The 24,319-nt window shown below is 37.7% G+C and overlaps 2 protein-coding genes across 2 annotated transcripts in view; one reads left to right on the forward strand and one right to left on the reverse strand.

Moving 5' to 3' along the window:
* Nucleotides 10,288–12,060, forward strand: LOC109232417. Its single transcript, XM_019398177.1, has 2 exons — nucleotides 10,288–11,115; nucleotides 11,634–12,060. The coding sequence occupies exons 1-2, from the start codon at nucleotides 10,659–10,661 to the stop codon at nucleotides 11,867–11,869; spliced, it is 693 nt and encodes a 230-aa protein (XP_019253722.1). The 5' UTR covers nucleotides 10,288–10,658; the 3' UTR covers nucleotides 11,870–12,060.
* Nucleotides 12,346–24,319, reverse strand: part of LOC109232418 — a 12,404-nt gene continuing 430 nt past the window's right edge. Inside the window, exons 2-18 of the mRNA XM_019398178.1 lie at nucleotides 23,116–23,174; nucleotides 22,854–22,935; nucleotides 22,634–22,701; nucleotides 22,071–22,140; nucleotides 21,565–21,646; nucleotides 21,129–21,193; nucleotides 19,614–20,648; nucleotides 19,385–19,447; nucleotides 19,255–19,301; nucleotides 18,781–18,826; nucleotides 18,592–18,671; nucleotides 18,037–18,150; nucleotides 17,840–17,921; nucleotides 14,390–14,515; nucleotides 13,885–13,965; nucleotides 12,694–12,819; nucleotides 12,346–12,602 (exon numbers count right to left, since the gene is read on the reverse strand). Of these exons, the coding sequence (XP_019253723.1) occupies nucleotides 12,531–12,602; nucleotides 12,694–12,819; nucleotides 13,885–13,965; nucleotides 14,390–14,515; nucleotides 17,840–17,921; nucleotides 18,037–18,150; nucleotides 18,592–18,671; nucleotides 18,781–18,826; nucleotides 19,255–19,301; nucleotides 19,385–19,447; nucleotides 19,614–20,648; nucleotides 21,129–21,193; nucleotides 21,565–21,646; nucleotides 22,071–22,140; nucleotides 22,634–22,701; nucleotides 22,854–22,935; nucleotides 23,116–23,174 (2,298 nt within the window). The 3' untranslated portion in view covers nucleotides 12,346–12,530. The remainder of the gene's footprint in view (nucleotides 12,603–12,693; nucleotides 12,820–13,884; nucleotides 13,966–14,389; nucleotides 14,516–17,839; nucleotides 17,922–18,036; nucleotides 18,151–18,591; nucleotides 18,672–18,780; nucleotides 18,827–19,254; nucleotides 19,302–19,384; nucleotides 19,448–19,613; nucleotides 20,649–21,128; nucleotides 21,194–21,564; nucleotides 21,647–22,070; nucleotides 22,141–22,633; nucleotides 22,702–22,853; nucleotides 22,936–23,115; nucleotides 23,175–24,319) is intronic.

Below are 24,319 nucleotides of genomic sequence, written 5' to 3' on the forward strand. Positions count from 1 at the left end.
GACCGTGACGCTGGCTATGCCAGGTTTACCGCAATTAGAGTGGAGGGGTACTTTAGATTACACTCCCAATAGAGTTATTTCATTTCTTAAAGCTCAGCGAATGATTGAGAAGGGGTGTGAGGCGTACCTGACTTATGTGAGAGATGTCAGTATTGATACCCCTACAGTTGATTCAGTCCCAGTAGTGCGGGATTTCCCTGATGTGTTTCCAGCTGATCTTCCGGGCATGCCGCCCGATAGAGATATTGATTTTGGTATTGATTTGTTGCCGGGCACTCAGCCCATCTCTATTCCTCCTTATCGTATGGCTCTTCCTGAGTTGAAGGAGTTGAAGGAACAGTTATAGGAATTGCTTGATAAGGGCTTTATTCGGCCTGGTGTGTCACCTTGGGGTGCTCCTGTCTTGTTTGTGAAGAAAAAGGATAGCTCTATACGTATGCGCATTAATTATCGCCAGTTGAACAAAGTTACAGTGAAGAACCGGTATCCTTTGCCTCGTATTGATGACCTGTTTGATCAGTTACAGGATGCTCGAGTGTTTTCTAAGATCGACTTGCGTTCAGGTTATCATTAGTTGAAGATTAGGGAGCCAGATATCCCGAAGACTACTTTCAGGACTCGATATGATCATTATGAGTTCCTTGTTATGTCATTTGGGCTGACCAATGCCTTAGCAACATTTATGCATTTGATGCACAGTGTATTCCGACCATATCTTGATTCGTTCGTCATTGTCTTTATTGATGACATTCTGGTGTACTCCCGGAGTCGGGGAAATCATGAGGACAGTGCTTCAGACCTTGAGAGAAAAGAAATTATGTGCGAAGTTCTCAAAATGTGAGTTCTGATTGGATTTCGTGGCATTCTTGGGTCACGTAATATCGAGTGAAGGGATCAACGTGGATCCAAAGAAAGTAGAAGCAGTGCAGAGTTGGCCCAGACCATCCTCGGCTACAGAGATCCGTAGTTTCCTTGGTTTAGCGAGTTATTACCGTCGATTTGTTGAGGGGTTCTCATCTATTGCAGCACCTATGACCAGGTTGACCCAGAAGGGTGCTCCGTTCAGGTGGACGGAAGAGTGTGAGGAGAGCTTTCAGAAGCTCAAGATAGCTTTGACTATAGCCCCAGTATTGATATTGCCTACAGGTTTGGGGTCTTATACTGTCTATTGTGATGCCTCGAGGATTGGCCTTTGAGCGGTGTTGATGCAGGATGGTAGGGTGATTGCCTACGCATCTAGACAGCTGAAGGTGCATGAGAAGAATTATCATGTCCATGATCTCGAGTTAGCAGCTATTGTCCATGCCTTGAAGATCTGGCGTCATTATTTGTACGGTGTTCCTTGTGAGATCTATACTGATCACCGGAGTTTGCAGAATCTGTTCAAGCAGAAGGACCTTAATTTGCGACAGAGGAGGTGGTTAGAGCTACTTAAGGATTATGATATCACTATTTTGTACCACTTGGGGAAAGCCAATGTGGTGGCTGATGCTTTGATGCGCCGGGCGGGGAGTTTGGGGAGTTTGGTTTATCTACCAGCAGCGGAGAGACCCATGTTGATGGATGTTCAGGCCTTAGCCGCCAGTTTGTGAGATTGGATATTTCGGAGCCCAGTCGGGTCCTAGCTTGTGTGGTTTTTCGGTCTTCCTTGTTTGATCGTATTAGAGAGCGCCAATATGATGACCCTCATTTGCTTGTCCTTAAGGACAAGGTTCTGCATGATGATACCAGAGATGTGACCGTTGGTGATGATGGGGTATTGAGGATGTAGGGTCGGATATGTGTGCCCAATGTTGATGGGCTTCGGGAGTAGATTCTAGAGGAGGCCCACAGTTCACGATATTCCATCCATCCGGGTGCCGCAAAGATGTACCAGGATTTGAGGCAGCACTATTGGTGGAGGAGGATGAAGAAAGATATAGTTGGGTTTGTAGCTCGATGCCTCAATTGTCAGCAGGTGAAATATGAGCATCAGAGATCGGGTGGCTTACTTCAGCAGATAGAGATTCTAGAGTGGAAGTGGGAGCGCATCACCATGGATTTCGTAGTTGGACTCCCACGGACTTTGAGGAAGTTCGATGCTATTTGGGTGATTGTGGATCGGCTGACCAAGTCCGCACACTTCATTCCTGTGTGTACTACCTATTCTTCAGAGCGGTTGGCTGAGATTTATATTCGAGAGACTGTTCGCCTGCATGGTATTCCAGTTTCCATCATTTTAGATAGAGGTACTCAGCTTACATCACGGTTCTGGAGAGATGTACATCATGAGGTGGGTACTCGGGTGGAGTTGAGCATAACATTTCACCCCCAGACGGACGAACAGTCCGAGCGCACTATTCAGATTCTCGAGGATATGCTACGTGCGTGTGTGATGGAGTTTGGAGGTTCTTGGGATCAATTTTTGCCACTTATGGAGTTTGCCTACAACAACAGTTATCAGTACAGCATTTAGATGGCAACGTATGAGGCTCTATATGGTAGGCGGTGTAGGTCCCCGGTGTGTTGGTTTGAGCCGGGCGAGGCTAGATTATTGGGCACAGACTTGGTTCAGGACGCTTTGGAGAAGGTTAAGGTGATTCAGGATAGACTTCGCAAAGCCCAGTCCAGACAGAAGAGTTATGCGGACCGAAAGGTTCGCAATGTTTCATTTATGGTGGGAGAGCGGGTCTTGCTTCGGGTTTCGCCTATGAAGGGCGTTATGAGATTTGGAAAGAAGGGCAAGTTGAGCTCAAGGTTTATTGGCCCCCTTTGAGGTGTTGCGGCGTGTTGTGGAGGTTGCTTATGAGCTTGCCTTACCTCCCAGCTTGGTAGGAGTTCATCCGGTATTTCATGTTTCGATGCTCAGGAGGTATCACGGTGATCGTTGCACGTGTTGGATTTCAGTTCAGTCCAGTTGGACAAGGATCTATCTTATGTTGAGGAACCAGTGGCTATACTGGACATGCAGGTTCGAAAGCTGAGGTCGAAGAGCATTACATCAGTAAAGGTTAAGTGGCGGGGTCAGCCGGTCGAGGAGGCGACTTGGGAGATCGAGCAGGATATGCGCAGCCGTTATCCTCATCTTTTCACCACTTCAGGTATGTCTCTATGCTCGTTTGAGGACGAACGAATATTTTAAGAGGGGGAGGATGTAACGACCCGACTGGTCGTTTTGAGAATTAACGTCCCGATCCCCTGTTAATTGCTTCCCCCATGTCTTTTTATGCTATTGTGATTTGCCAGGATGGTTCATTTTGAGTTTCGGAGTGTTTTGGGACACTTATTCCCTAAATGAGAGTTTAAGTCTTAGAATTTGGACCGTAGTCGGAACAGTGTGAAGACGGCTCCGGAATAGAATTCTGTCGATTCCGTTAGCTCCGTTGGGTGATTTTGGGCTTAGGGACATGTCCGGATTGTGTTTTTGAGATCTGTAGCTCATTTAGGCTTGAAATGGCGAAAGTTGAATTTTTGGAGTTTCAGGCCGATAGTGGAATTTTTGATATCGCGTCGGAATCCGATTCCGGAAGTTGGATTAGGTCCTTAATGTTGAATATGACTTGTGTGCAAAATTTGGGGTCAATCGGACGTGGTTTGGTTGGGTTCGGCATCAGTTGTTGAATTTTGAAATTTAAAGTTCATTAAGTTTGGATTAGAGGGTGATTCGTGGTTTTAGCGTCGTTTGATGTGATTTGAGGGCTCGACTAAGTTCGTATGATATTTTAGGATTGGCTGGTATGTTTGGTTGAGGTCCCGAGGGCCTCAGGTGAGTTCCGGATGCTTAACGGATTAGTTTAGGACTTAGGCATTCGGCTGAAGTTTGCTGCACCTATTGTTTTCGCACCTGCGGATTTTGGACCGCAGGTGTAGCGCCGCAAAAAGCGGCTAAGTAGCCGCATAAGCGGAATTGAGCCTTGGCAGTTGAGACCGCAGGTGCGACTAGATGACTGCAGAAGCGGGCTCGCAGATGCGGCCCCGGTTCGATTAAGTGGCCTTCGCACCTGTGATGTTTTTCCCGCAGGTGCGGGACCACAGATGCGGCCCTATGAACGCAGATGCGGAAATCGCTGGGCAGAAAAGAGGATTTCGAGGGTTTAAAATTTCATAACACAAAATTTGATTTAGAGCTCAGTGGGAGGCTATTTCTCGAGGGATTTTGAGGGAGAACTATTGGGTAAACTAATTCTAACTCTATTTTGATCATATTACATTAATCCATTGTTGTTTTCCTTATCTAATTAAGGAATTTAAGGGTGGAGGTTTGGAAATGGGGGAAAAATACCCCATTTGAAAATTTGAGGGTTGAATGGGAATTAGACGTTGGATTTGGATGATTTTTGTTCGAGTGAAATCGTGAGTGAATGGGTGTTTATAATTTGTGACTTTTACCCGATTCCGAGACGTGGTCCCGGGGAGGATTTTTGGGCATTTTCCTATTTTCTTGCCTTAGCTTTGAATTCATTAGCTAAATTAGTTGCTTGTAGCTTTCTTTACGTTATGTAATTGATTTGATTAGATTTGGGCCACTCGAAGTTGGATACTCGTGGCAAGAGCGTGATTTCGGATTGATTTTTGAGCTCGGTTCGAGGTAAGTGGCTTGCCTAACCTTGTGTGGCGGAACTCCCCTTAGGATTTGGTACTGTTGTTATATGAATGTCGTGTACGTAAGGTAACGAGTGCGTACACGTGCTAATTGTTGAAAAAGAACCCCGTTTTTATAAAGTAAATATCTATGTTTTCCTTTAATTGAGCAATATTAGTATATGTAGCCATCCTGTTTAGCTTAGGGAAGCATGCTTACGTGCCTTAACTGTCTTAACTGGCTTAACTGCCTACCTAAACTCTGTGCAGCATGTTTAGAGTAAGGATTGCCTGTCTTCTTTGATATGAATTTAATTTAAACGGTAGCATTTCTTGTTGAACTGTTATTTATATTGATTGATCGGTATGTTTACTTTGGGACTACGGAACGGTATTCCAGGAGATCCCCCTGCACATTTATATTTGGGACTACGGGACAGTATCCCGGCCCTGTACTGAATATATTTACTTTGGGACTACGGAACGGTATTCTGGGACATCCCCCTGCACATTTACGTTTGGGACTACGGGACGGTATCCCGGGAGATCCCCATGTTACTATATCTGTGTACTGAGTTGTGGTGCTTTTCTGTGATTTCATTTTGTTGACTGTTAGTATTTAATATTACTGCAATATTCCTTACTGTTTTACTTTATTGTATATATATAAGCCAGTAGGGCCCTGACCTGATCTCGTCACTACTCGATCGAGGTTAGGCTTGGCACTTACTGGGTACCGCTGTGGTGTGCTCATGCCCTTTTCTGCACATATTTTTCGTGTGCAGATCCAGGTTAATCGTACCAGCCCCATCAATAGTTGCAGTCTTTGCTGCCTGTTGGAGACTTTAAGGTACATCTGCCCGCGCTCGCAGATCCTCGGAGTCCCCCTCTATCCCCTTATGTTCATTTCTCTTTCTTTTTGTAGAGATGATGTATAGAACAGTTAGAACATCTTAGTAGCTTGTTACTTGCGAGTTTCTGGGCTTTGGGTGTTGTTTGGTACTTTTTCTGAAGTGTTAACTGTATATGCCAAGTGGCATTTAGTTGCTTAATGGATAGTAGTATTGCCAATAGTTAATATTCATGCTTTCGTTTGTATTTCCGCAAAGTGTTAAGCTTCCTAGTCGTAGAGACTAGGTGCCGTCACGACAGTTCACGGAGGGAGGAATTGGGTCGTGACATTGTGTGAGTTAAGTTTTAATGGTCTAAGTTTGGTTCATAGTCCTGAAGACACCAAACCCATTACATTTGGACCATGCAAATCCAGCAAGTCAATTATTCCATTCCTTTATTCTTCTCCTATAAATTTTGAAACTATGTGGGGATTATGGGAGTATTTTTAAAATTTTAAAATAGCCATGTGTCTTTTTATTTTACAAGTGTCCTATCTATTTCCAAGTGGCTTCTTGCATGAAGCCTTAAAAGCTAAGTGTTGAAGGGCATTGACAAGTGGATATGCATATCTACCATGTGTCTTCATGCATGGAAGACGAGATACACTTGTTAACATTGAAGCGAAGTGGACTAATATATTTGGACAAGTGCTAAAAGACTCTCCACACTTGTCATACATGCAACCTCCCTAAATGACTATAAATAGGTTGTGGATTAACTATCATACTTACTCAATTCTTAACAGAGAATTCATCTTACTAATCATTACATTCTTCCCACAATTATTATTTATTATTGATTCTTCTCTCCAATTTTCTGAACATGCTGGATTTAATATTAAATTTTGTTGATTCCTGTATCCTCTAAATAAATAGAGGTAGGCTTGTTTAATCCTGGAAAAATATTTTACATTGCTGAAATAATTTCTTAGGACAGTGCCCAACACGACTCAAGTCAATTCGTGTTCTTGCTCACAGATAATATTATTTCAGTATTATTATTACTTTTTCCGCCGTGTTATTTCCCTACAAAATGAACAATTGTAAATAATAACAATTAAAGTATTTAGACTAAGGCCCGCTTGGATTGACGGGTTGTAAATAGCTGATAAGTTTGAAGTGTTAAAAAGCATTTTTAAATATTGAAACTGGTTTTTAAATAAGTACTTACGTGTTTGGGTAGAAATACTAAAATTGATATTAAACAGTTGATATGTTTGGTAAAAAAATGATGATAAGTTGTTCTTTTATTAAAATGACTAAAATACCCTTAAAGGTTTTTAAAAGACAATAAATTAAAAAGTTTCTTTGTCAAGGAAAGGATGAACAACGAATATGGAATGAAGAGAAAGTTAGAAATTTTATTTTGGGAAAAGTATTTTGTGAATTAAAATTTTTTATTAAGGATAAACTAATAAAAGCCTTAAAAGTGATTATAAGCTGAAAATCCATAAGTTGGGGTGACCAACTTATGACTTATGACTGATTTTAGTTTATAAGACGTTGGACGTTTACCAAAATATGCGTATAAGCCAGTTTGACCAGCTTATAAGCTTAGCCAAACACCCTCTAAGCTCGTTCTTAGTTTAATCTAGAATTTTCTTAACAACTTTTTTGGATGGTTGTTATATATCATTTCATAATATATTGTATCGTATCATATTGTATTGTATTGTATCGTTTGTTGTATACAATGTTTGGATAGATTGTATCTTTTGTCGTCGTTTCATAATGTTATGCACCAACAATATGAAGAATAAACTCGCAACATAACGAAGAAAAAATAGGATACCGAGTAGAATTATTATATAAAAAAGTAGGATAAAGGATAAACCATGATTTTTTGATAATAAGGACGGGCAAGATGAGAGAAAAATCAAGAAAACGACGCTACCACACTAAATCGTCGTTCCATAAAGTGACACTTTTCGTCGTTATGTAACGATGGATTTAACGATATAATAATATAAAATTAAAGTAACAATCAAGACAAATATTGTATTTAAATTTTAACATCTTGTTTGGATTGTTGTTACATGTCGTTTCATAATGTATCGTATTGTATTGTACTGTCTTGTATTGTATTTTTTTATGAATATAATATTTAGATAAATTGTATTGTTTTGGTTATCATTGTTTCATGATGTCATGCACTAACAATATGAAAAATAAACTTGCAATATTACTAAGAAAAAAGCGGATACGGAGTAGAATTATTATATAAAAAGGTAGGGTAAAGGATAAAATATGATTATTTAATAATAAGGAAGGGCAAGATGAGAGGAAAAAGTAAGGTAACGACGCCACCACACCAAATCCGTCATTCTATAAATTGGCACGTTTCGTCGTTACGTAACAATGAATTTAACGATACGATACAATAGAATTTAAGTAACAATTAAAATAAACATTATATTTAGAGTAATAATACGATACAATACAATAGGTAATAACTATCCAAACAAGATATAAAGTAACAATACGATACTATACAGCTCTAAATGGAGAGGCAGAAGGAGAAGAACTGCAAGGGAATTATATTATCTAAAGAAGTTTATACACGATTTACCGATAAGAATCATATGTGATTTCAGTCAATTCTTTCTCTCTCTATATATATAACTATAACTTTATCTTACGTCTAATATTAGTACTATACAATCCCAATTAGTTGGATGAACAATACTCTTTAGAAAGAAATTTTTATCTATACCTGATGTTACATAATTAATTGATGTAAATATTGATGTGGGCAAGTGTAAAATCGTTACACTATCCTAACACTTGTATATCCTTGCATTTATATAAAAGTATTTCGAAGGACTAAAAAGAATTCTTAAAAGCTACTGCAACTCATATAAACGTCAAAACAAGTACGTTAATCTTCACTCATTAGTAATACTTATATTGATCATTTGCTTCTATCATGTTATGTTCTTTAACTAAATTCATATTATTTTTAAGAGATTGGATGTCTTTGAAACAATTTCTCCATATTATTTAACGTCTATAATACTAATTTCATTCTTTTATTCTTAATTAAGTTAATCCTCTCTCCCTTTTTCTTTTCTTTTTTCGTCTTCTTCTTCTTTTATTCTCGTTTAGATACCAGATATGTTGACTTGACTAACAAGAGTCTTCAGTTTTTGGTAAGCATCAATCTTGGTCGAGGCACATTTTTTCTACCTATAAATACCTAAATGTTTGAAGTATTGCCTAGGTTAATTGATAAATAAAATATTTTCCAAGATCACCAGTCCATCCCACAGTTTAACTAATTTAATATATGATATATCTAAATTAGGAACTAATTTAAGTTTAAGGGTTGACCTTATATTAATGTGGAAAACTCCTATAAAAAAGCATATGTCCCTTCCTTTTCGAGTAAATTCTTCTTAACCTTTTTAAAATTTTAGAATTGGAACACAATTACGTGAAAAACAAAATCTCCCTGAACTTTAGACAACAGTTGATTAAACACACCTAGCCTTTAATGATGATTTTACAAATGTAATGTTACATTTTGCCCTCCGCATAATGAAATAATGGGGCTCCTCCTTTTGAATACTCGTAAAATTGGATTAGAAATTATGACTTCAACACAAAAGTTAAAGAATGAATATGTTTTGCTTTATAAACTTATCTTCTTATTTAGAATTTCTAAATGTTGAATATATATCCTTCTTTAGTTCTCCTCATATATGCTACTATGAAAAATTTACTTTAATGAGTCTATTATGTATGTGCGATTTTTTATACGATTTTTCACATATCTATTTGTATAATTATTTGATAATAATATCATCTATTATTTTTGTTACGAAAGCACAAAATAGTAAAACGGTAAGATAGTTCAATGGTGCTATAAACAAATTTAGTAGGTGTCCGATACAGTTTGTGCGCACCTCAATTATACTATCTCTAACTATCATCGTTGACGGATAACTCTACTGCCTACTAAGACAGATGAAAAGAAATTACTAATTCTTTTTTGTCTCGGTTGTGATTCGAGAACTTATTTTCAAGATTGTCGACCCACATAACATAATAAGCTTTTGAAACAAAGGTTAAAAATTTAATATTTATTGAAATATTAATAATTTCACAGATACATGTATACTCACTTCAAAGATGCTTGTTTATTTTTTATTTTTTTATGCTTGTTTAGTTAAACCCATTATTTCCATGCTCCATTTGCTGGTCAAATCTGTCTATTCAGTTCAGAATTTCAGGTGCAATGCGATATAATATTCAAACAAAGATTCGTTGTCAATTATGTATCCCATGTTTTCAGCAGAGATTGTAGGCCCCTTAAAAGCTGGCAAAATATATGAAAATATTGATGTAACAAGCCCTTCCCCCATGCTACCCCCCCCTCCCCCACAACCCCCCCCCCCCCCAAACAAAAGTTAAAAAGAAACCTACTTTTTATAAGTAAGTTTAAAAAAGAAACCTCCCCCACCTTCACAGGCTCTCAAATGATGTACATGTGATTTTTGGAATATGTGGATTTATTCCATGGGCAGACTGGGGCGGAGCTACTGTACTGCATGCGGGTTTGGTAGAACCTAGTAGCTTTATGTCAAACTATATATTTCGTTAAATAAATTTACTTAATATGTATAGGTAATTTATCTAGAACCCAATAAGCCGTCTTTTCTATAAGCAAAAACTCACAAACTTGAAATTCTAGTTCCGCCTCTGGACAGCCACTGCTGTCATTCATTCATGTCAATATCTTGAAATATGACTACTCCATTCACTCTCTTTCACAAAGGCATCTTTCACAGTATGCATTAATAATTGAACTCATACAAGAGCCAAAAAAGACTATTACAATCCTCTTTGCATTTAGTTCTATCACTTCACATTACTTGTTTGGAGCCTCCTTTTTTCAAGAATTCATGTTCTCCCACTCCTCCTTATAATGCATTTTGTTATTTTCTGCCACCAATCCAAAGATCCATCCACCCTTTAATGTGTTGTACCGGGTGCTCTGTTGCTTGTACCTTATACCCAACTGTTAGTCCTATAAATATATCTTCTAAGTTCTACCTCCTACCTAAGTTTTGTTTTTGTTGACTATTTTAGTCTACCTACACCCTCTTTTACCTCACTCACACCTATGCCCACATAGACTTTTCTAAATATATACACAGAAAACTAGTTTACTAGTAAAAGTAGGAGAGTCTAGGAATAAAGGAAATGGGAAGTTTTCAAACCAAAGACAAAAGCTACCCAAATGCCAAAGTGGTTGAAAGGTTGAAGTATAATGTAAGATTTCTTCAAGCTGAGGTGAATGAAATAATGTGCATGAGGGAACATGAGAGTCAAGCTTATGCACAAGAGATGATCATTTTTGCATTAAAAGAAGCAGAGTGGAAGAAGGAAAGGAAGAAGCTAAGGGAGGAAGTGAAGAATTTGAGGAAGAAGTTGGAAGATAAACAAGAAGGAGAAGAAGAGAAGTCCAAAGGAGTAGAAAATCATGACATGTTAAGTAGTGTGAAAAGGGAGAAGGAGTGGCATCACTTGGGATCAAGCTACTTGTTGGAGCAAATTAAGGATGAGCAAGCTAGAAGAGATGTCGCGATTGAGAGGTGGAAACAACTTTATTTTGCCATCAAAATTGAGCTCGATGATCTTATCCAGAGGACAAATCAAGGTATTTTACTTCCATTAATTTCGTATCATCTTGGAAACAGCCTCTAGCAGAAATGCAGGGTAAGGCTGTGTACAATAGATCCTGTGGTTCGGACCTTTCCCAAACCCAACGCATAGCGGGAGCTTGGTGCACCGGACTGTACTTTAATTTCTTATCATCTCCATTCAAGTGTCTAACGTAGGCAAAGCCAGTATTTGAAGTTTTAATGAATTCTGAATTTGTCATCAAACCCGTAGTTCGTCTTAGTTACTCGGTTCAAAATCATTTATACATAATTAATCAACTTCATAATAAAAATACAGGCTCTAAACAAAAGCTACTGTGTTCGTCTGAGCCCGTAACTAATACTCCCTCCCCCCCCCCCCCCCGCCCCTGTGTTCTAAAGATGTGGTTACAAGACTTGGATAAACTGCTCGGAATAAGCTGAAGCTGACAAAGATTTCCTAGAAAAGAAAGTATTTTACTTATATTGTGGAATGTTAATACCTTTTTCCAATGTGTTTAATTTGTTTCACCAGGAGAAGGACTCTGCTGGAAAATAGAGCAAATGGAATTACTAGAGGAGCTGCATAGGGAGCTGAAAGAAAAGGTGGAAACCATTGCGCTTTTAAAAGAGCGAATATCTTTGATGGAACAACAAGAACTCAAGAGGGAGAGGGAGGTAGACATTTTGAGGCAAAGCTTGAAAATAATGAGCTACAAGATGAAGGCAACCAGCATTTCTAAAAATCTTTCGAAAAGCTTGCATCTGTAAAGTTCAGTCATTACTGAAAACTGATAGCTATAATATAGAATAAGTGGTGGTCACATAAAAGTTTTCTTCTAATATGTTCTCCTCCTCAAGAACATAGCTAGTTTCAGATAGCAGTCTAGTATTTTATGGTTAATTTGTTGACTTGCGCCCTAAAACAGATAATGCTTTTTCAGATTCTTTCAGTTTTTGGATGTGAGGTCATTTTTTCAGTGTTATTTTGAATGATCTTTATTCTTGAGATTATAATTAATGTTAAGAGTTATAACTACTTGCACGTTATAATGATCTCAATATCTTTTTTGGAGTTTCCTAGAGAGCATACTAAGTATCGGATGTCTTTCCAGATATTAGATTTCTAACCTAAAATGTTGTGGACAGCTCCTATCTGATAGACCATAAACTACTACCTCACATTATATAACTGCAGCATTTTTCCCCCTCAAAAGTACAGACAATTTGTATAAAGCACAAATCGATAAAGCAATAGTAACAGTTGGCTATATATTATTAAGTTAATAGATGAGCAGGACATGTACACTTGCTGAATAAGAATCGTGCAGAGATACAATAAATGCAGATATTCTGTGGTATGGTTGTTATTTACGACATTGCTCTGACCTATGGAGTATCGACACTGGCAAAATTTTGATGATTTCCATTTTTAGCCAATTGATATATTCTTCTCTTCGGCCAGTTGTGACCTTGGAACAGTTTTGTAGTTTGATCTCACATTCTGAGGAAATATTAGAAAACATATAAATATCCACATATCAATTTTCCTTCATATAATACTTCTCAAAATGACAAGCGGAAAAGGCAAGTACCTCTAACAGAGTAATGTAATAGAAGTCCTCCATGTGCTGCATAAGTGCGCTACCATCTCTGATTGCGAGAAAAATGTTAATCTCTGTGTTCAATATTTTCTCAATCAGTTCTTTTTCACCTTTCATCTGCACAAATAGTACCAACCAGTAAATAGTGAGAATGCTTTTCCTCAGGAGTTCTTTCACCTTTAATAAAGAGGAAATTATTTCATAGTGTGAACAAATGGACCTTAGGCCTAACTTAAACCCAAAACTCATGATAGGAGGATTGCCACCAAAACCCATTCCCTCAACCTATGAGGGACTTGACACCCCCCCCCCCCAAAACCCCCATACACACCCAGGACTAGACAACTGGAGCATCGATAATATAACATGAGGGCCTGTATTGAGAAATACAATGATATGGATCAATGGGTCTGACTCAGGTACCATGTGAAGAAATGAACATTGGGTGTAATTCAACCCAAAAGCTAGCTCATGAGGGGAGGAGTACCCAAGACCATATAAGAAGATCGCAACCCATTCTCTCAAACAATGTGGGATACACATGCAAACTTTGACTATACTGGACTTTTTAGTGCCAAGCCGAAAGTATCGCAACATGCTAGCAGCATATCGGCAATCAGTACCATCTTTATTCTTTTAATTTGGTAACTTTTTTCCCCCAACCTCAAACCCCCTCCCAGGGGCCTCCACTTTCCCTTCTTGGTGACTTGAAACTTCAACCTAGTGTTTTGAATGGATAGGCTTATACCACAAGGACACCTTCCCTTATTTATTTAACGAGTTCCTTTTCTGAATCAAACTATCATAACAAACTAATATAACTACAAGAGTAACTTTAAATCCAAAAATAATTTCTGAACAATAAACTTTTTCAGATTTTTTACTCCATATCAGTATGAAGTCAAAATCCAGAAATTTAGCATGAGATTGAGGGGATCGGAAGATTCAAAAGAGCAACTTGTACAGCCAAATACATAAGAAATAGAACTCCACTATGCTAAATTATGCATTAAATGAAAAAAGAAATGTTCTTGGGTATTCCGATATATGGCAAGTAAGCAGTTTTCTTTCAGAAATTGACAGTGTAAGATCTTGATAAAACATATTGTCAATGGATGAAATGGAACACAACTAATAAAAAAGAAATAAAAGATGAGGAGGATTAAAGGTGGAAAAGCTTACAAATTCGCTGACAATAACATCAGGAGTGGCCTCTCCAATAACATCACCTTGGTAACCATCGTCCAAGGGTTCCACATTATCCTGAAACGTTTTGTTCCCGAGACATAAGAAGTTAAACAACAAGCTCCTTTAAACTGATAAAAGGTCAAATATGTCATATCTGCTTTCTGAGAAAGTAGGTTCCAATACATAATCAGTAAGAGTGACACATGACTTTTGAACAGTGTCTACCTTTCTATGAAGAATTCTCAAAAATTTACTTTGAGTAATTGAGTAAATACTACAGTAATACAAATCATTTCTCTTAAACCCTTCCATAAATTTTATCAGGACAAAGCTAACCTTCTGTGACACTGTCCCACTTTAAGCTCTAAGGAAAAGCAAACATAACTCCCTTACCAGTGGAAACATTCTGCAGATCCGATTGAGGTTGAAGTTGATCGATAACAACAAACTTTGATGTTTCATAGTGTAAAAGTGACAGATTGAAAATTAATCAACCCACCATTGTGTTTTTCGCATCTCCAGCGGCCAAATAAATAGGTTGAGCAACATGGCAGTAGCCCATCAACCGAGGAACTGTTGGTATTATATCTCTGTGATTTACAACCCTCCAGCTGTCTTTAACTTTCTGCAATATAAGAAGAAACTGGGTTACATAGAGTCACCCAATATTTTAACAAAATCAAACTCGGTACATTTCCAAAGCATTGGAAAGTGATTTTGTAAGGTCACATTTTTTTGGCGCTACAACAATGTACTTACAGAAGTTCACCATATTACATTAGAACAGGCAAATATTCTCACGAACTATAGGCAAACACTATTTTTTAGGTTTAGGTTCTTGTTAAATTTTTAGGTTAGATGAACACCAAACCCCTGACATTACACCTCTCTCGGGACAGTGGTTTACACCAGAATATTATGCCATATTAGAAGCTGAGAAGAAAACCTCCAAAGAGGTGCTCCACTTATTAAAGCTCATTTTCTCTCCCCTTTCACTTTCTCTCCCTTTCTATATAAACTGCATGTACTACAGAAAGTTTCAGTTATATATAGAGAAAAATCTGAAGAAGGTTGATTGCTGAACTGCTATATCCATATCAGAAAATTTTGTTACCAATTGGCACTGGAGGAAAATTTGGACTATGTTCTCCGCATCGAGACTGATGAGAACGTCATGTTAAATTTTGTTCTCAATATAAAGATTTAGGAACAGGTTCATTTTGCAGAATAAAAACTGAGAGAGAGCACATTTACAATGGACCATATTCATGAAAGATTAAATTACAACAACAGCAGCCCGGTAAAATCCCGCAAGTGGGGTCTAGGGAGGGTAGGATGTACGCAGCCTTACCCCACCCTGGGAGGCAGAGAGACCGTTTCCGATAGACCCTCGGCTAAAGAAGATGGAAGAAGCGCTGATAGCAATACATAGCAAGGAAAAAGAAGTTCTGAAATTTCGAGTTTTCTTTCACATAGAATAGTTTTGTCAGAAGTTTTAACTCAACCTTCATTGCTTTGATGCCAAAGAAGAAAGGGGCTGCCAACATCAAGGAATTCAGACCTATTAGTTTGCTTGGGAGTATATACAAGTTGATAGCTAAAGTCCTTACTGAGAGAATGAAGTTGGTGATTAACAAGTTGGTCTCTGAGAATCAGAATGCCTTTTTGAAAGGTAGACAAATTGCAGATGCATCACTGTTGGCAAATGAATGTATAAACTACTACCGGAAAAGAAAATTGCCTGGTATGGTGTTCAAATTGTACTTAGAAAAGGCCTATGATCATGTCAATTGGCCTTGTCTGCTGAAGTTGCTAGAAAAGATGAATTTTGGGGGTAAGTGGATTCAATGGATAAACTTTTGTGTCTCCACTACAAAGTTCTCAATACTAATCAATGGTAGTCCAGTAGGTTATTTTAGTTCTCGAAGAGGTTTAAGGCAAGGAGACCCTCTGTCTCCCTACTTGTTTCTTCTAGTAATGGAGGTGTTGAGTCCGATGATTAAAACTGCCGTGAGAAGTGGATGGATAAAAGGCTTTAAAATGGAGGATCATTCAGGAAATAGTATAGAAATTTCTCATAGTCTTTATGCTGATGATACCTTGTTGATGTGTGAGGCTGATAGAAATCAAGTGATGCACTTGAGGGTGGTTCTGTTGGCATTTGAAGCTGTGACGGGATTAAAAATAAACCTGGCCAAGAGTTCAATGTTTTCTTTGAATGCTGACAGTGATATTAATATGTTAGCTGATATCATGGGTTGCAAGGTTGAAAAGTTTCCTACTACCTATTTGGGGTTGCCTTTAGGTGCAAAATTCAAGGACAAATCAGTGTGGAATGGTGTAATTGACAAGTGTGAAAAAAAGTTGGCTCCTTGGAAGCAACAATACTTATCACTTGGGGGCAGATTGACATTAGTAAACAGTGTTCTTGATGGAATACCAACCTATCTAATGTCTCTGATTCCTATACCAGCTAGTGTGGAGAAGAAAATTGATAAAATTAGGAAGAAATTTTTGTGGTAAGGTGATACAGAAAGGAGAAAATATCATTTAGTAAAGTGGAGCATTGTGACAAAACATAAGAAAGAAGGGGGTCTGGGATTTAGAAATCTTAGAGCTCACAATCAAAGCTTGCTATGCAAATGGCTATGGAGGTTAAACGATGGGAAAAAAGCTCCCTGGAAAGCAGTGGTGGAGGTGATATATGGAAAAGAGGGCTTCTTTGCACCTAAAACAGTAAAAACTCCATATGGGGTAGCTGTTTGGAGACAGATTTGTAACCTATGGGAGAAATTTAACATGTATGTTGGCTTGAGGGTGGGCAACGGGAAAAAAATCAGACTTTGGGAAGATAATTGGGATGGTTCTGGTCTGCTGAAAATTTAATTTCCCAACCTGTACAGATTGGCCAATAATCCAAAAATCCTCTTAGCTGATATATTTACTGATACAGGTTGGGACTTCCAGTTCAGAAGGAATCTCTTCGACAGAGAAATGCATGAGGTTGATATATTTATTCAGAAGATGCAATCAGTGGTGTTATCGCCAGAAAAAGAAGACAGCCTACTCTGGAAAGCTAGTAAAAAAGGTTTTTTTACTGTTAGTTCACTCTACAAAATACTAAATGCTACCCAGCCGGTGCAAGCACAAAAGTGGCCTTGGAAGATGGTTTGGAAGACTACAGTCCCAACAAAAGTAGCATGTTTTGGTTGGCTAGTAGCACATGAAGCATGTCTGACTCAAGAAAATTTGATGAGAAGGGGTTGGATAATGTGCAGCAGGTGTTACTTGTGTGAGAAAGCTTGTGAATCCATGGACCATCTTTTTTTGCATTGTGAATTTACTTGGCAGGTGTGGTCCATGTTCACGGCTAACTTTGGCATCCTTTGGGCAAGCCCTAAGAAATTCAGGAATATATTAGAGTGTTGGGAACCTGCATGTCCAGAAGCATCCTTAAAGAAGTTTTGGAGAGATATTCCTCTTAGCATAGCTTGGACGATATGGAAAGAAAGAAATAATAGGTGTTTTGAAGGCAAGAAGGAGCAACTGCAATATGTGAAATACAGTTGTTTACATTATTTGTACTATTGGAAAGATGGAAATGTTGTTATGAATTTTCATGATATGCTGGACATGCTAGACCGCTTAGGATTTTAATGTTTTTAAGCCAGCAGTATCCTTGTATTTTTATAGTATCAGCTTGATACTGTTTTTAATAAAATCTTCACCTTATCAAAAAAAAATTAAGAGCTCAAGGTAGCTGATCAACAAATTACGTGATACTTTCTCTTTTTCTTTAATTTATATGTCTGCCGGTAAGAGTAGCTTTAAAAGAAAAAGAAAAAGAATGGTAAAAGATGCCATAAACCTATGGTGAAACCATATTGGCAATATAGAATATAGACAGTCTCGACATAAGTATTTCACATCTGGAGAGGGTAAATTATACCTCATTATAAACTTCAGCGAACTTTTTGTTTCCAACTCTTGGAGATCCAAAGTTGTACATGGTCACAGAGATAGCTCCCCGCCTAACACAACGGCAAACGAAAAAGATAAAAGTCGTTGGATAGAGGTTGGTACGTGGTAAATAATGCAAAATGGATGGCAAACAAGCTCCAGAAAGAAGCAGAAAAAGGAGCTTACTTAGCTAGTTGACTTGATGATAGTTCAAGAGCGAGAAGAGTAGCCAATGCACCACCAAGACTATGACCAGTAACGTAAACACTCCATTCATTTGGTGGGTCAAGATCATCATGTCTGGAAAATACATTTACAGTTTAATAGGTGAACTGACATCAATGATTAGTAGTGAAGCGAGAACATCAAAAACAGAAGAAAAGATTAAGGCAGTCCTAGACATCTCAGGTAAAGCAAAAGTGCATTTACAAGTTTTAAGAGTCAGACTGTAATACTAAGCGAACGCCACCAGTCCACTTAGTAAAGACTTGAAACAAATATTTGCCAAATTCTTACTTCACTGTACAGATAAAGATCTAATAGAGAGGAGGACCTATGAAGTAAAGCAGGAGAAAAGGAGTTGATTCTAAAGGTAAATGTCTATGGCTTGAGATAACAAAAATATCAGATCAATATCCTCATTCAAAAATAGGAGCTGTGTTATCTCATCTCTCATTCACAATACCCGAGGTGATAAAGGAAAATGCAGCATTGTACAATCTCGTTCGACAGGCCACCTACCTATAGCCAATTGCTTGTTTGACCAGCGAGATAAGCCTAATCCTAACTGAGTCATACGCACTTAGGAAACCACTGTGAACCTACAAAAACAAACTCTAGTCATTCTGATAATGAGATATATTCTAAACATAAGTAGACCGCATTCATAAATCAGGCACTAAGATGGTAAAGTAAGAATTTGAGTGCCACCTGAACTTCTTGCTTGAAGTCACCACCTATCCTTTCAGGATTGAACCTGCAGCATAGAAGACTCAGGATAACAATATAAATAAATGGCAGTCTCTCAACCATTTAAAGTTAGCCGCGTATAAATAATTCAAAGGAGGCGATATATAATTCATTTTCAATATTAACGAAGTGCTTGGGCTATTCTTTTTATTGTTTCAAGTACTGTTTGAATTTCAAACTTATTTCCACGGTGTCGGACAGATCGTTATCTTCCAACTGTATTCTTCTAAGAAAATGAATTGTTTCTTTAAGCAGGCCACAGAGTAGACAGTTGTATTTCAATGGAAGTACACTTTCACAGAACTTAGACAAGGATGAAAATACTTTGTTTACTGTAATAGGAAAAAACAAAGTAGTAATAAAGAGAACCAGAAGTTGAAGGTAGCGAAAAAAGAAACTCATGCCAGCCTGTTCTTGTAAGATCAGCAATATTACCCAGCAGGAACTAGCATCAAGTCTGTCAGAAGATCCTTCCATTTAGTCTGGATTAAAGAACAACCGGTTATCCCCAAGCGAGCAAAATCAATAAGTTCTACAGATGTGCATAATACCAACCAAAACCTACTTGTTCTGTTCCCCTGAAAGCAACAACTAACCGTTTCCTTGCTGAATCACGCCAGAGTGCTACCTGCAGCCCTGACAGAATCCATAATCAGTTGAATAGTCTTCTCCTTAGATTAAATAAATCAAATCTAAGAAACCTGATTAAACTATTCTATTTTCACATTATTAAAGTTTTATTGTATATATATATATTAAACTAAGAGCTCCTAGACAGTCAGATATTAACATGCCTGTGTGTCAGTTGACTCGTTATCTAAGAAGCATAATTTGTCAAATTCAGATTTGATGAAAGTCGAATGTCCCAAAGAAGTAGCTAGCAGTGCCCAAGCTTCCATGGCTGTCTCTGCTGTTGAGAAAAGAGACCTCATCTCCTCGGCTTTCTTCTCGTCCAACACTAATCCATCTTTATTCATGGGATATCCAAGGATATCATTTTCCAGTCCGGTTGAAGAATCTTCTTTAGCATCACCCTTTCCGAAAAGACCTGCGCCTTTGTTGAATTGGGAAACTGTGGCGTTTAGGACCATCAATGCTCCCAAAATGGAATCGGTTTGACGTAATAAGTCTTGTGTCACCTTCTTGATATCTGGAAGCGATGACTGAATATTGTTAAGAACAGGTGGTTCAGTTGATGCACTACCATTAGCAGTTTCCTGCTTTTCAGGAGTTGCAAGACCAGATTCAACATAACCTGCATCTGCAACTCTCCGCGATTGCAACCCAATCTTATTTAACAAGTCAAGATTATCCCACTTTATTTTCTCCGGGGCCGGGAGACCGAGTATTTGAACAACATTTTGATTGACGATATCAGCAAACTTCTTCCAGAAATGCTTATCTGATTGAGAGCTCTGAAAAACCTCAGTGCCAGCAGAATTATGCTCATCGGACATGCCACTTTCATCACAATTAAACTCTATCTCACCACCAACTTTGGTGTCTTCCGAATTATTTGGGCGTTCTGATTCTTGAGGCATGCTCAAGTCATCAAAGCTGGGTGATTTCTGCGACCCCGGCAGTACATCTGATTCCACAATAGGGCCATCAGAATTCTCAATGCTGCTATTCAAATCATTATATTCATCATTTAGTAGCTTCAGCTGCCCAAAGGCAAACTGTACAAATTGTCGAGCTTGCACAGTCTCCGAACCCAGAATTGTCTTCAAAGCAGACTCAAACCCGTTTTTCTTTAAAAATTCTGTAATGATTGGGATTCTCCACCACTTCTTTTCTTCTTCAATTTTCTCAAAACTCTTGTACTGTATCTGTAATATGTTATTAGGACAACTAGTTAAATAGAGAATTGAATCAACAATGGTCAAATTGGGTATCGTATAAGAAGGATTCTGAAGTCGGTGTTATGTAAATCCAATTTAGTCCAACATAATACAGTTAGAGTACCACTGTTGTCAAAATAATTAGATGGATTTTCAGAAAATGAAGGTCTGAAATTCCAGCTAAATTGAAAATCTTCAGGTCCAGCTAGAAATCTACAAAAGCAGCTTTCAGTTTGTTCTATCTACAGTGGCTGTTAAGCTGAACCGAATTTGAGAACAAAGAAAAAAAAACGATATTACTTTGTACCAGAAAACCACCTATTCAGTTAGAAATTCTAGTGACAGAAGATAAATTGGTAAGAACCAAAAGAAAATGAACCAACCGAACATTAGGTAGCTTCCTATTGCATAAGCAAGGTCTTAGTACTCTTGAACCTTGAATATGCCTCCAGATTCAAATCAACTTACCTCTATCTCTATCTTCCCACCACCGCCCATCCCTTCCAAATCAACCAGCAGTTCATGAGAATCTCCTAGAAAAGCACATGTGTGTTATTTTCACAAATTTAAACATCAACGGAATCTGTATACCAGCCTAATCCTTATATCAGCACTTATATCGGTTATGATATAATTCAGAGGTATAATTATAGAAAACTAATTTGTCCCTTTAAGAGGATTTCTTCCTTTATCAATTTGTTTGATGAGCAACGAGACACTTTTAATATAGTCATCAAAACACAACCAATATGCATATTGAAGAAGAACTTAAAACTTCCCTATTTTGGCGGGATAAGTTGAAAAGGAAGTCAGACCTTATTTTACATGAATGATATTTAGATCCATGAAATCTAGACTATTATTTAATGTACAATTTCATGAGAGCCACTTCTTGGGCTCATACCATCACAGAGGTGCTTCACATTAACTGCTGCATTCCCCATGCGCTTATGCGGAGCCACAAGATTTGCATCCCAAGCTGCAAGCTGACAATACAAATAAGTTATTAGATCCAGAGTTGAGAAATAAGAACACTGAGAAACCTACAAAGCTTCTATAACTGCTCGCTTTTCATCAGGAGATTGAGTCAATTTAGCAGTGTCCATAGCAAGCACCCGTAAATGACACTAAGACCACTTGGTATATCTAGAAAGCTTAAAGCTTTTCAAATTGCATTTCTTACTATAGCTGCTTCCTTTTCATCAGGAGATTCAGTGTTGCAATATGTGATTATAGTTCATCAGTTTACATATAGTCCACACACTGTATTAAAGTTTTGCCATTTAATGTGAAAGTGCTAAGTTGCGGCAAATTGAGGTCGTATTTCGAAAGCAAAATGTTACAGTTTCTGGAATTCTATCCTTTACTTAATTAACCATTAAAGAGGAAAGATGAACTCAATTTATCAACCTGAAGATCATTCAGAGGCGGCTGCTTAATATTTAAAGCAAACTCCTCATTCCATGTTGGCTCTTTTGTCCTGCAAATGTAATTCACAATATTAACAATGCTGCCGTTCTTGGATGATGTTTCAAGATTCAAACAATGCATAATCTGAAATAAAGAAAAAGACAGCTTTATTCTCCAACAAACAGTAGAAATTGTAGACCTTTCGCCTTCTTGATAACAAATTAAGAGGATTAAGTGTCATGGAACATCAAATAAGAGATTGATGGAATGATCGACTCAAGATAATAAAGAATATGAGTTAAGGATGAAAAACAATTGAATTCTACTTAATCCAGCATAACACTTTACTAAGTATTTGACAAGTTCCTCAAACTGAAGAGACAATTTCTAGACTCTCTTATTGGCTGCTTTACCATTCGGCTTATGCATGCAATATTTGGGCAATAACATATTGACAACAAGCAAAGCGTCCTGATTCATTGTTAAGTAAACCTAGAAGATCTAGAGAAGTTTCAATAGAAAAGAGAAAAAATTGCAGCATTAACACATGACCAACTACCTACCCCCATTTCACCTTGCTTTTCAGAACTTGACTATCTAATTGTAACACCACGTACGGATCACTCGTTCCCTGAAATTTAGAACGAAAATTAAGCAATTAAAGAAAGCTGGAGTTAGAAAGGTAAATAAATGCATAATTAGCCCGTTAATAAGGAAAGAAGAGTAAGGCACGTCCCAATTGAATTTTGATAATGTGCTAATATTAGAAGGCAGATACCTTACCCAAGGATCCATAGCAGGAAAACTGAAACCTTTCTTTAACTTTATGAACAACTGGCCATCATAAATTTCACGCACAAATGACCTGCAAGATAGTTGTCAAATATGAGATAGAATTTCCAATCATGATCCATGCCAAATCCTACTTCCTTTAAAAGAAACAGACATATTACGCACATTAGCAATTTTGGACAAACTGAAGTCTTGTCTAAGATGATTTGGATAAAATTAGCAAAACTAAGCTGAATAAGAACCAAATACATACTCTGAAAGAAATATGGTTTTGCAGTTAGCTGCATCCACCTCACTCTTTCCGACATTATCCTGTTCAAGTGATATCAAAAGAAGCAAAATGGATCAGACTAGAAAAACAATCCAATCGCTTAATTACTTTTTGCTCCATAAACATTTCAAGACTTGTAGTATACTTGCAAGATTAAATTCCTTCTAAGTAAAATCAAATATAAAGAAAATCCACTTAGACAAGTGATGGCCTTACATATGGTTATGACAAAACTATTTCGTTCATTCATTTCCATGAGTTTTGGGGGTTAAGACTACTACAAGAAAAGAACATTTATTTTTATTTCCTAAACTAGAATCGTAACAGCCTAATAAGGTGCTTAAACAATAATGTGAATGAAAAAATATTTACTTTTTTTTTTGCCAAAAAATATATATATATATATATATATTGAAATGTGCTTTGCTTACAACCAGCGGTCTTCCAAAACTCCACCGGAATCTCATCGGGCTCGGTCACCCTACTGAGACAAAAAGATCACAACTTTAGGTGTACATATTGCAAACGACAAAAAAAGGCAGCCCGGTATACTAAGCTCTCACTATGCTCGGGGTCCGGGGAAGGGCCAGACCACATTGGGTCTACTGTATGCAGCCTAAACTTGCATTTCTACAAGAAGTTGTTTTCACGACTTAAACTTGTGAACTCCTGGTCACACGGCGTCAACTCTTACGGTTGTGCCAACACTCCCCTTCATATTGCAGCTCACAATGCAGCACAAAATTCACACATCGCAAGCATGACATCTATAACTTCTACAACACCAAATATGAAGAGAACCCACAATGAAAGAAACTTTTGAAAGCCATTTTTCTTCTCCAATCAACAGCCACGTACATATATTTACAAAAATGAATTAACCAACCAATCAATAAACTTCACCTCAATCCCAAACTAGTTGGAGTCTGCTATACGAATTCTCAATATCCATACACTATTCGAGTCCATTTTCAATTGTAAATAAAGAATGAAATAGAAATATGAACGACTACATAAATATTCACATTCTTATTTACACAAATTAACATAATCAACCAACCAATCAATCAACTACACCTCAATTTCAAATTAGTTGGATTCCGCTATATGAATTCACAATATCCATTCTTACTATTCCATTCCATTTCCAATTTATGAATAAAGGAAAGTATATATATATATATAT

Source organism: Nicotiana attenuata, chromosome 9, assembly GCF_001879085.1.
Source record: "Nicotiana attenuata strain UT chromosome 9, NIATTr2, whole genome shotgun sequence".
In the NCBI taxonomy this organism is placed as follows: domain Eukaryota; kingdom Viridiplantae; phylum Streptophyta; class Magnoliopsida; order Solanales; family Solanaceae; genus Nicotiana; species Nicotiana attenuata.

Bases quoted from the DNA above. Each gene is read 5' to 3' on its own strand.
- LOC109232417 (XM_019398177.1), top strand. From the start codon at position 10,659: ATGGGAAGTTTTCAAACCAAAGACAAAAGCTACCCAAATGCCAAAGTG. The intron at 11,116-11,633 runs GTATTTTACTTC...TTGTTTCACCAG, and splicing joins TATCCAGAGGACAAATCAAG to GAGAAGGACTCTGCTGGAAA.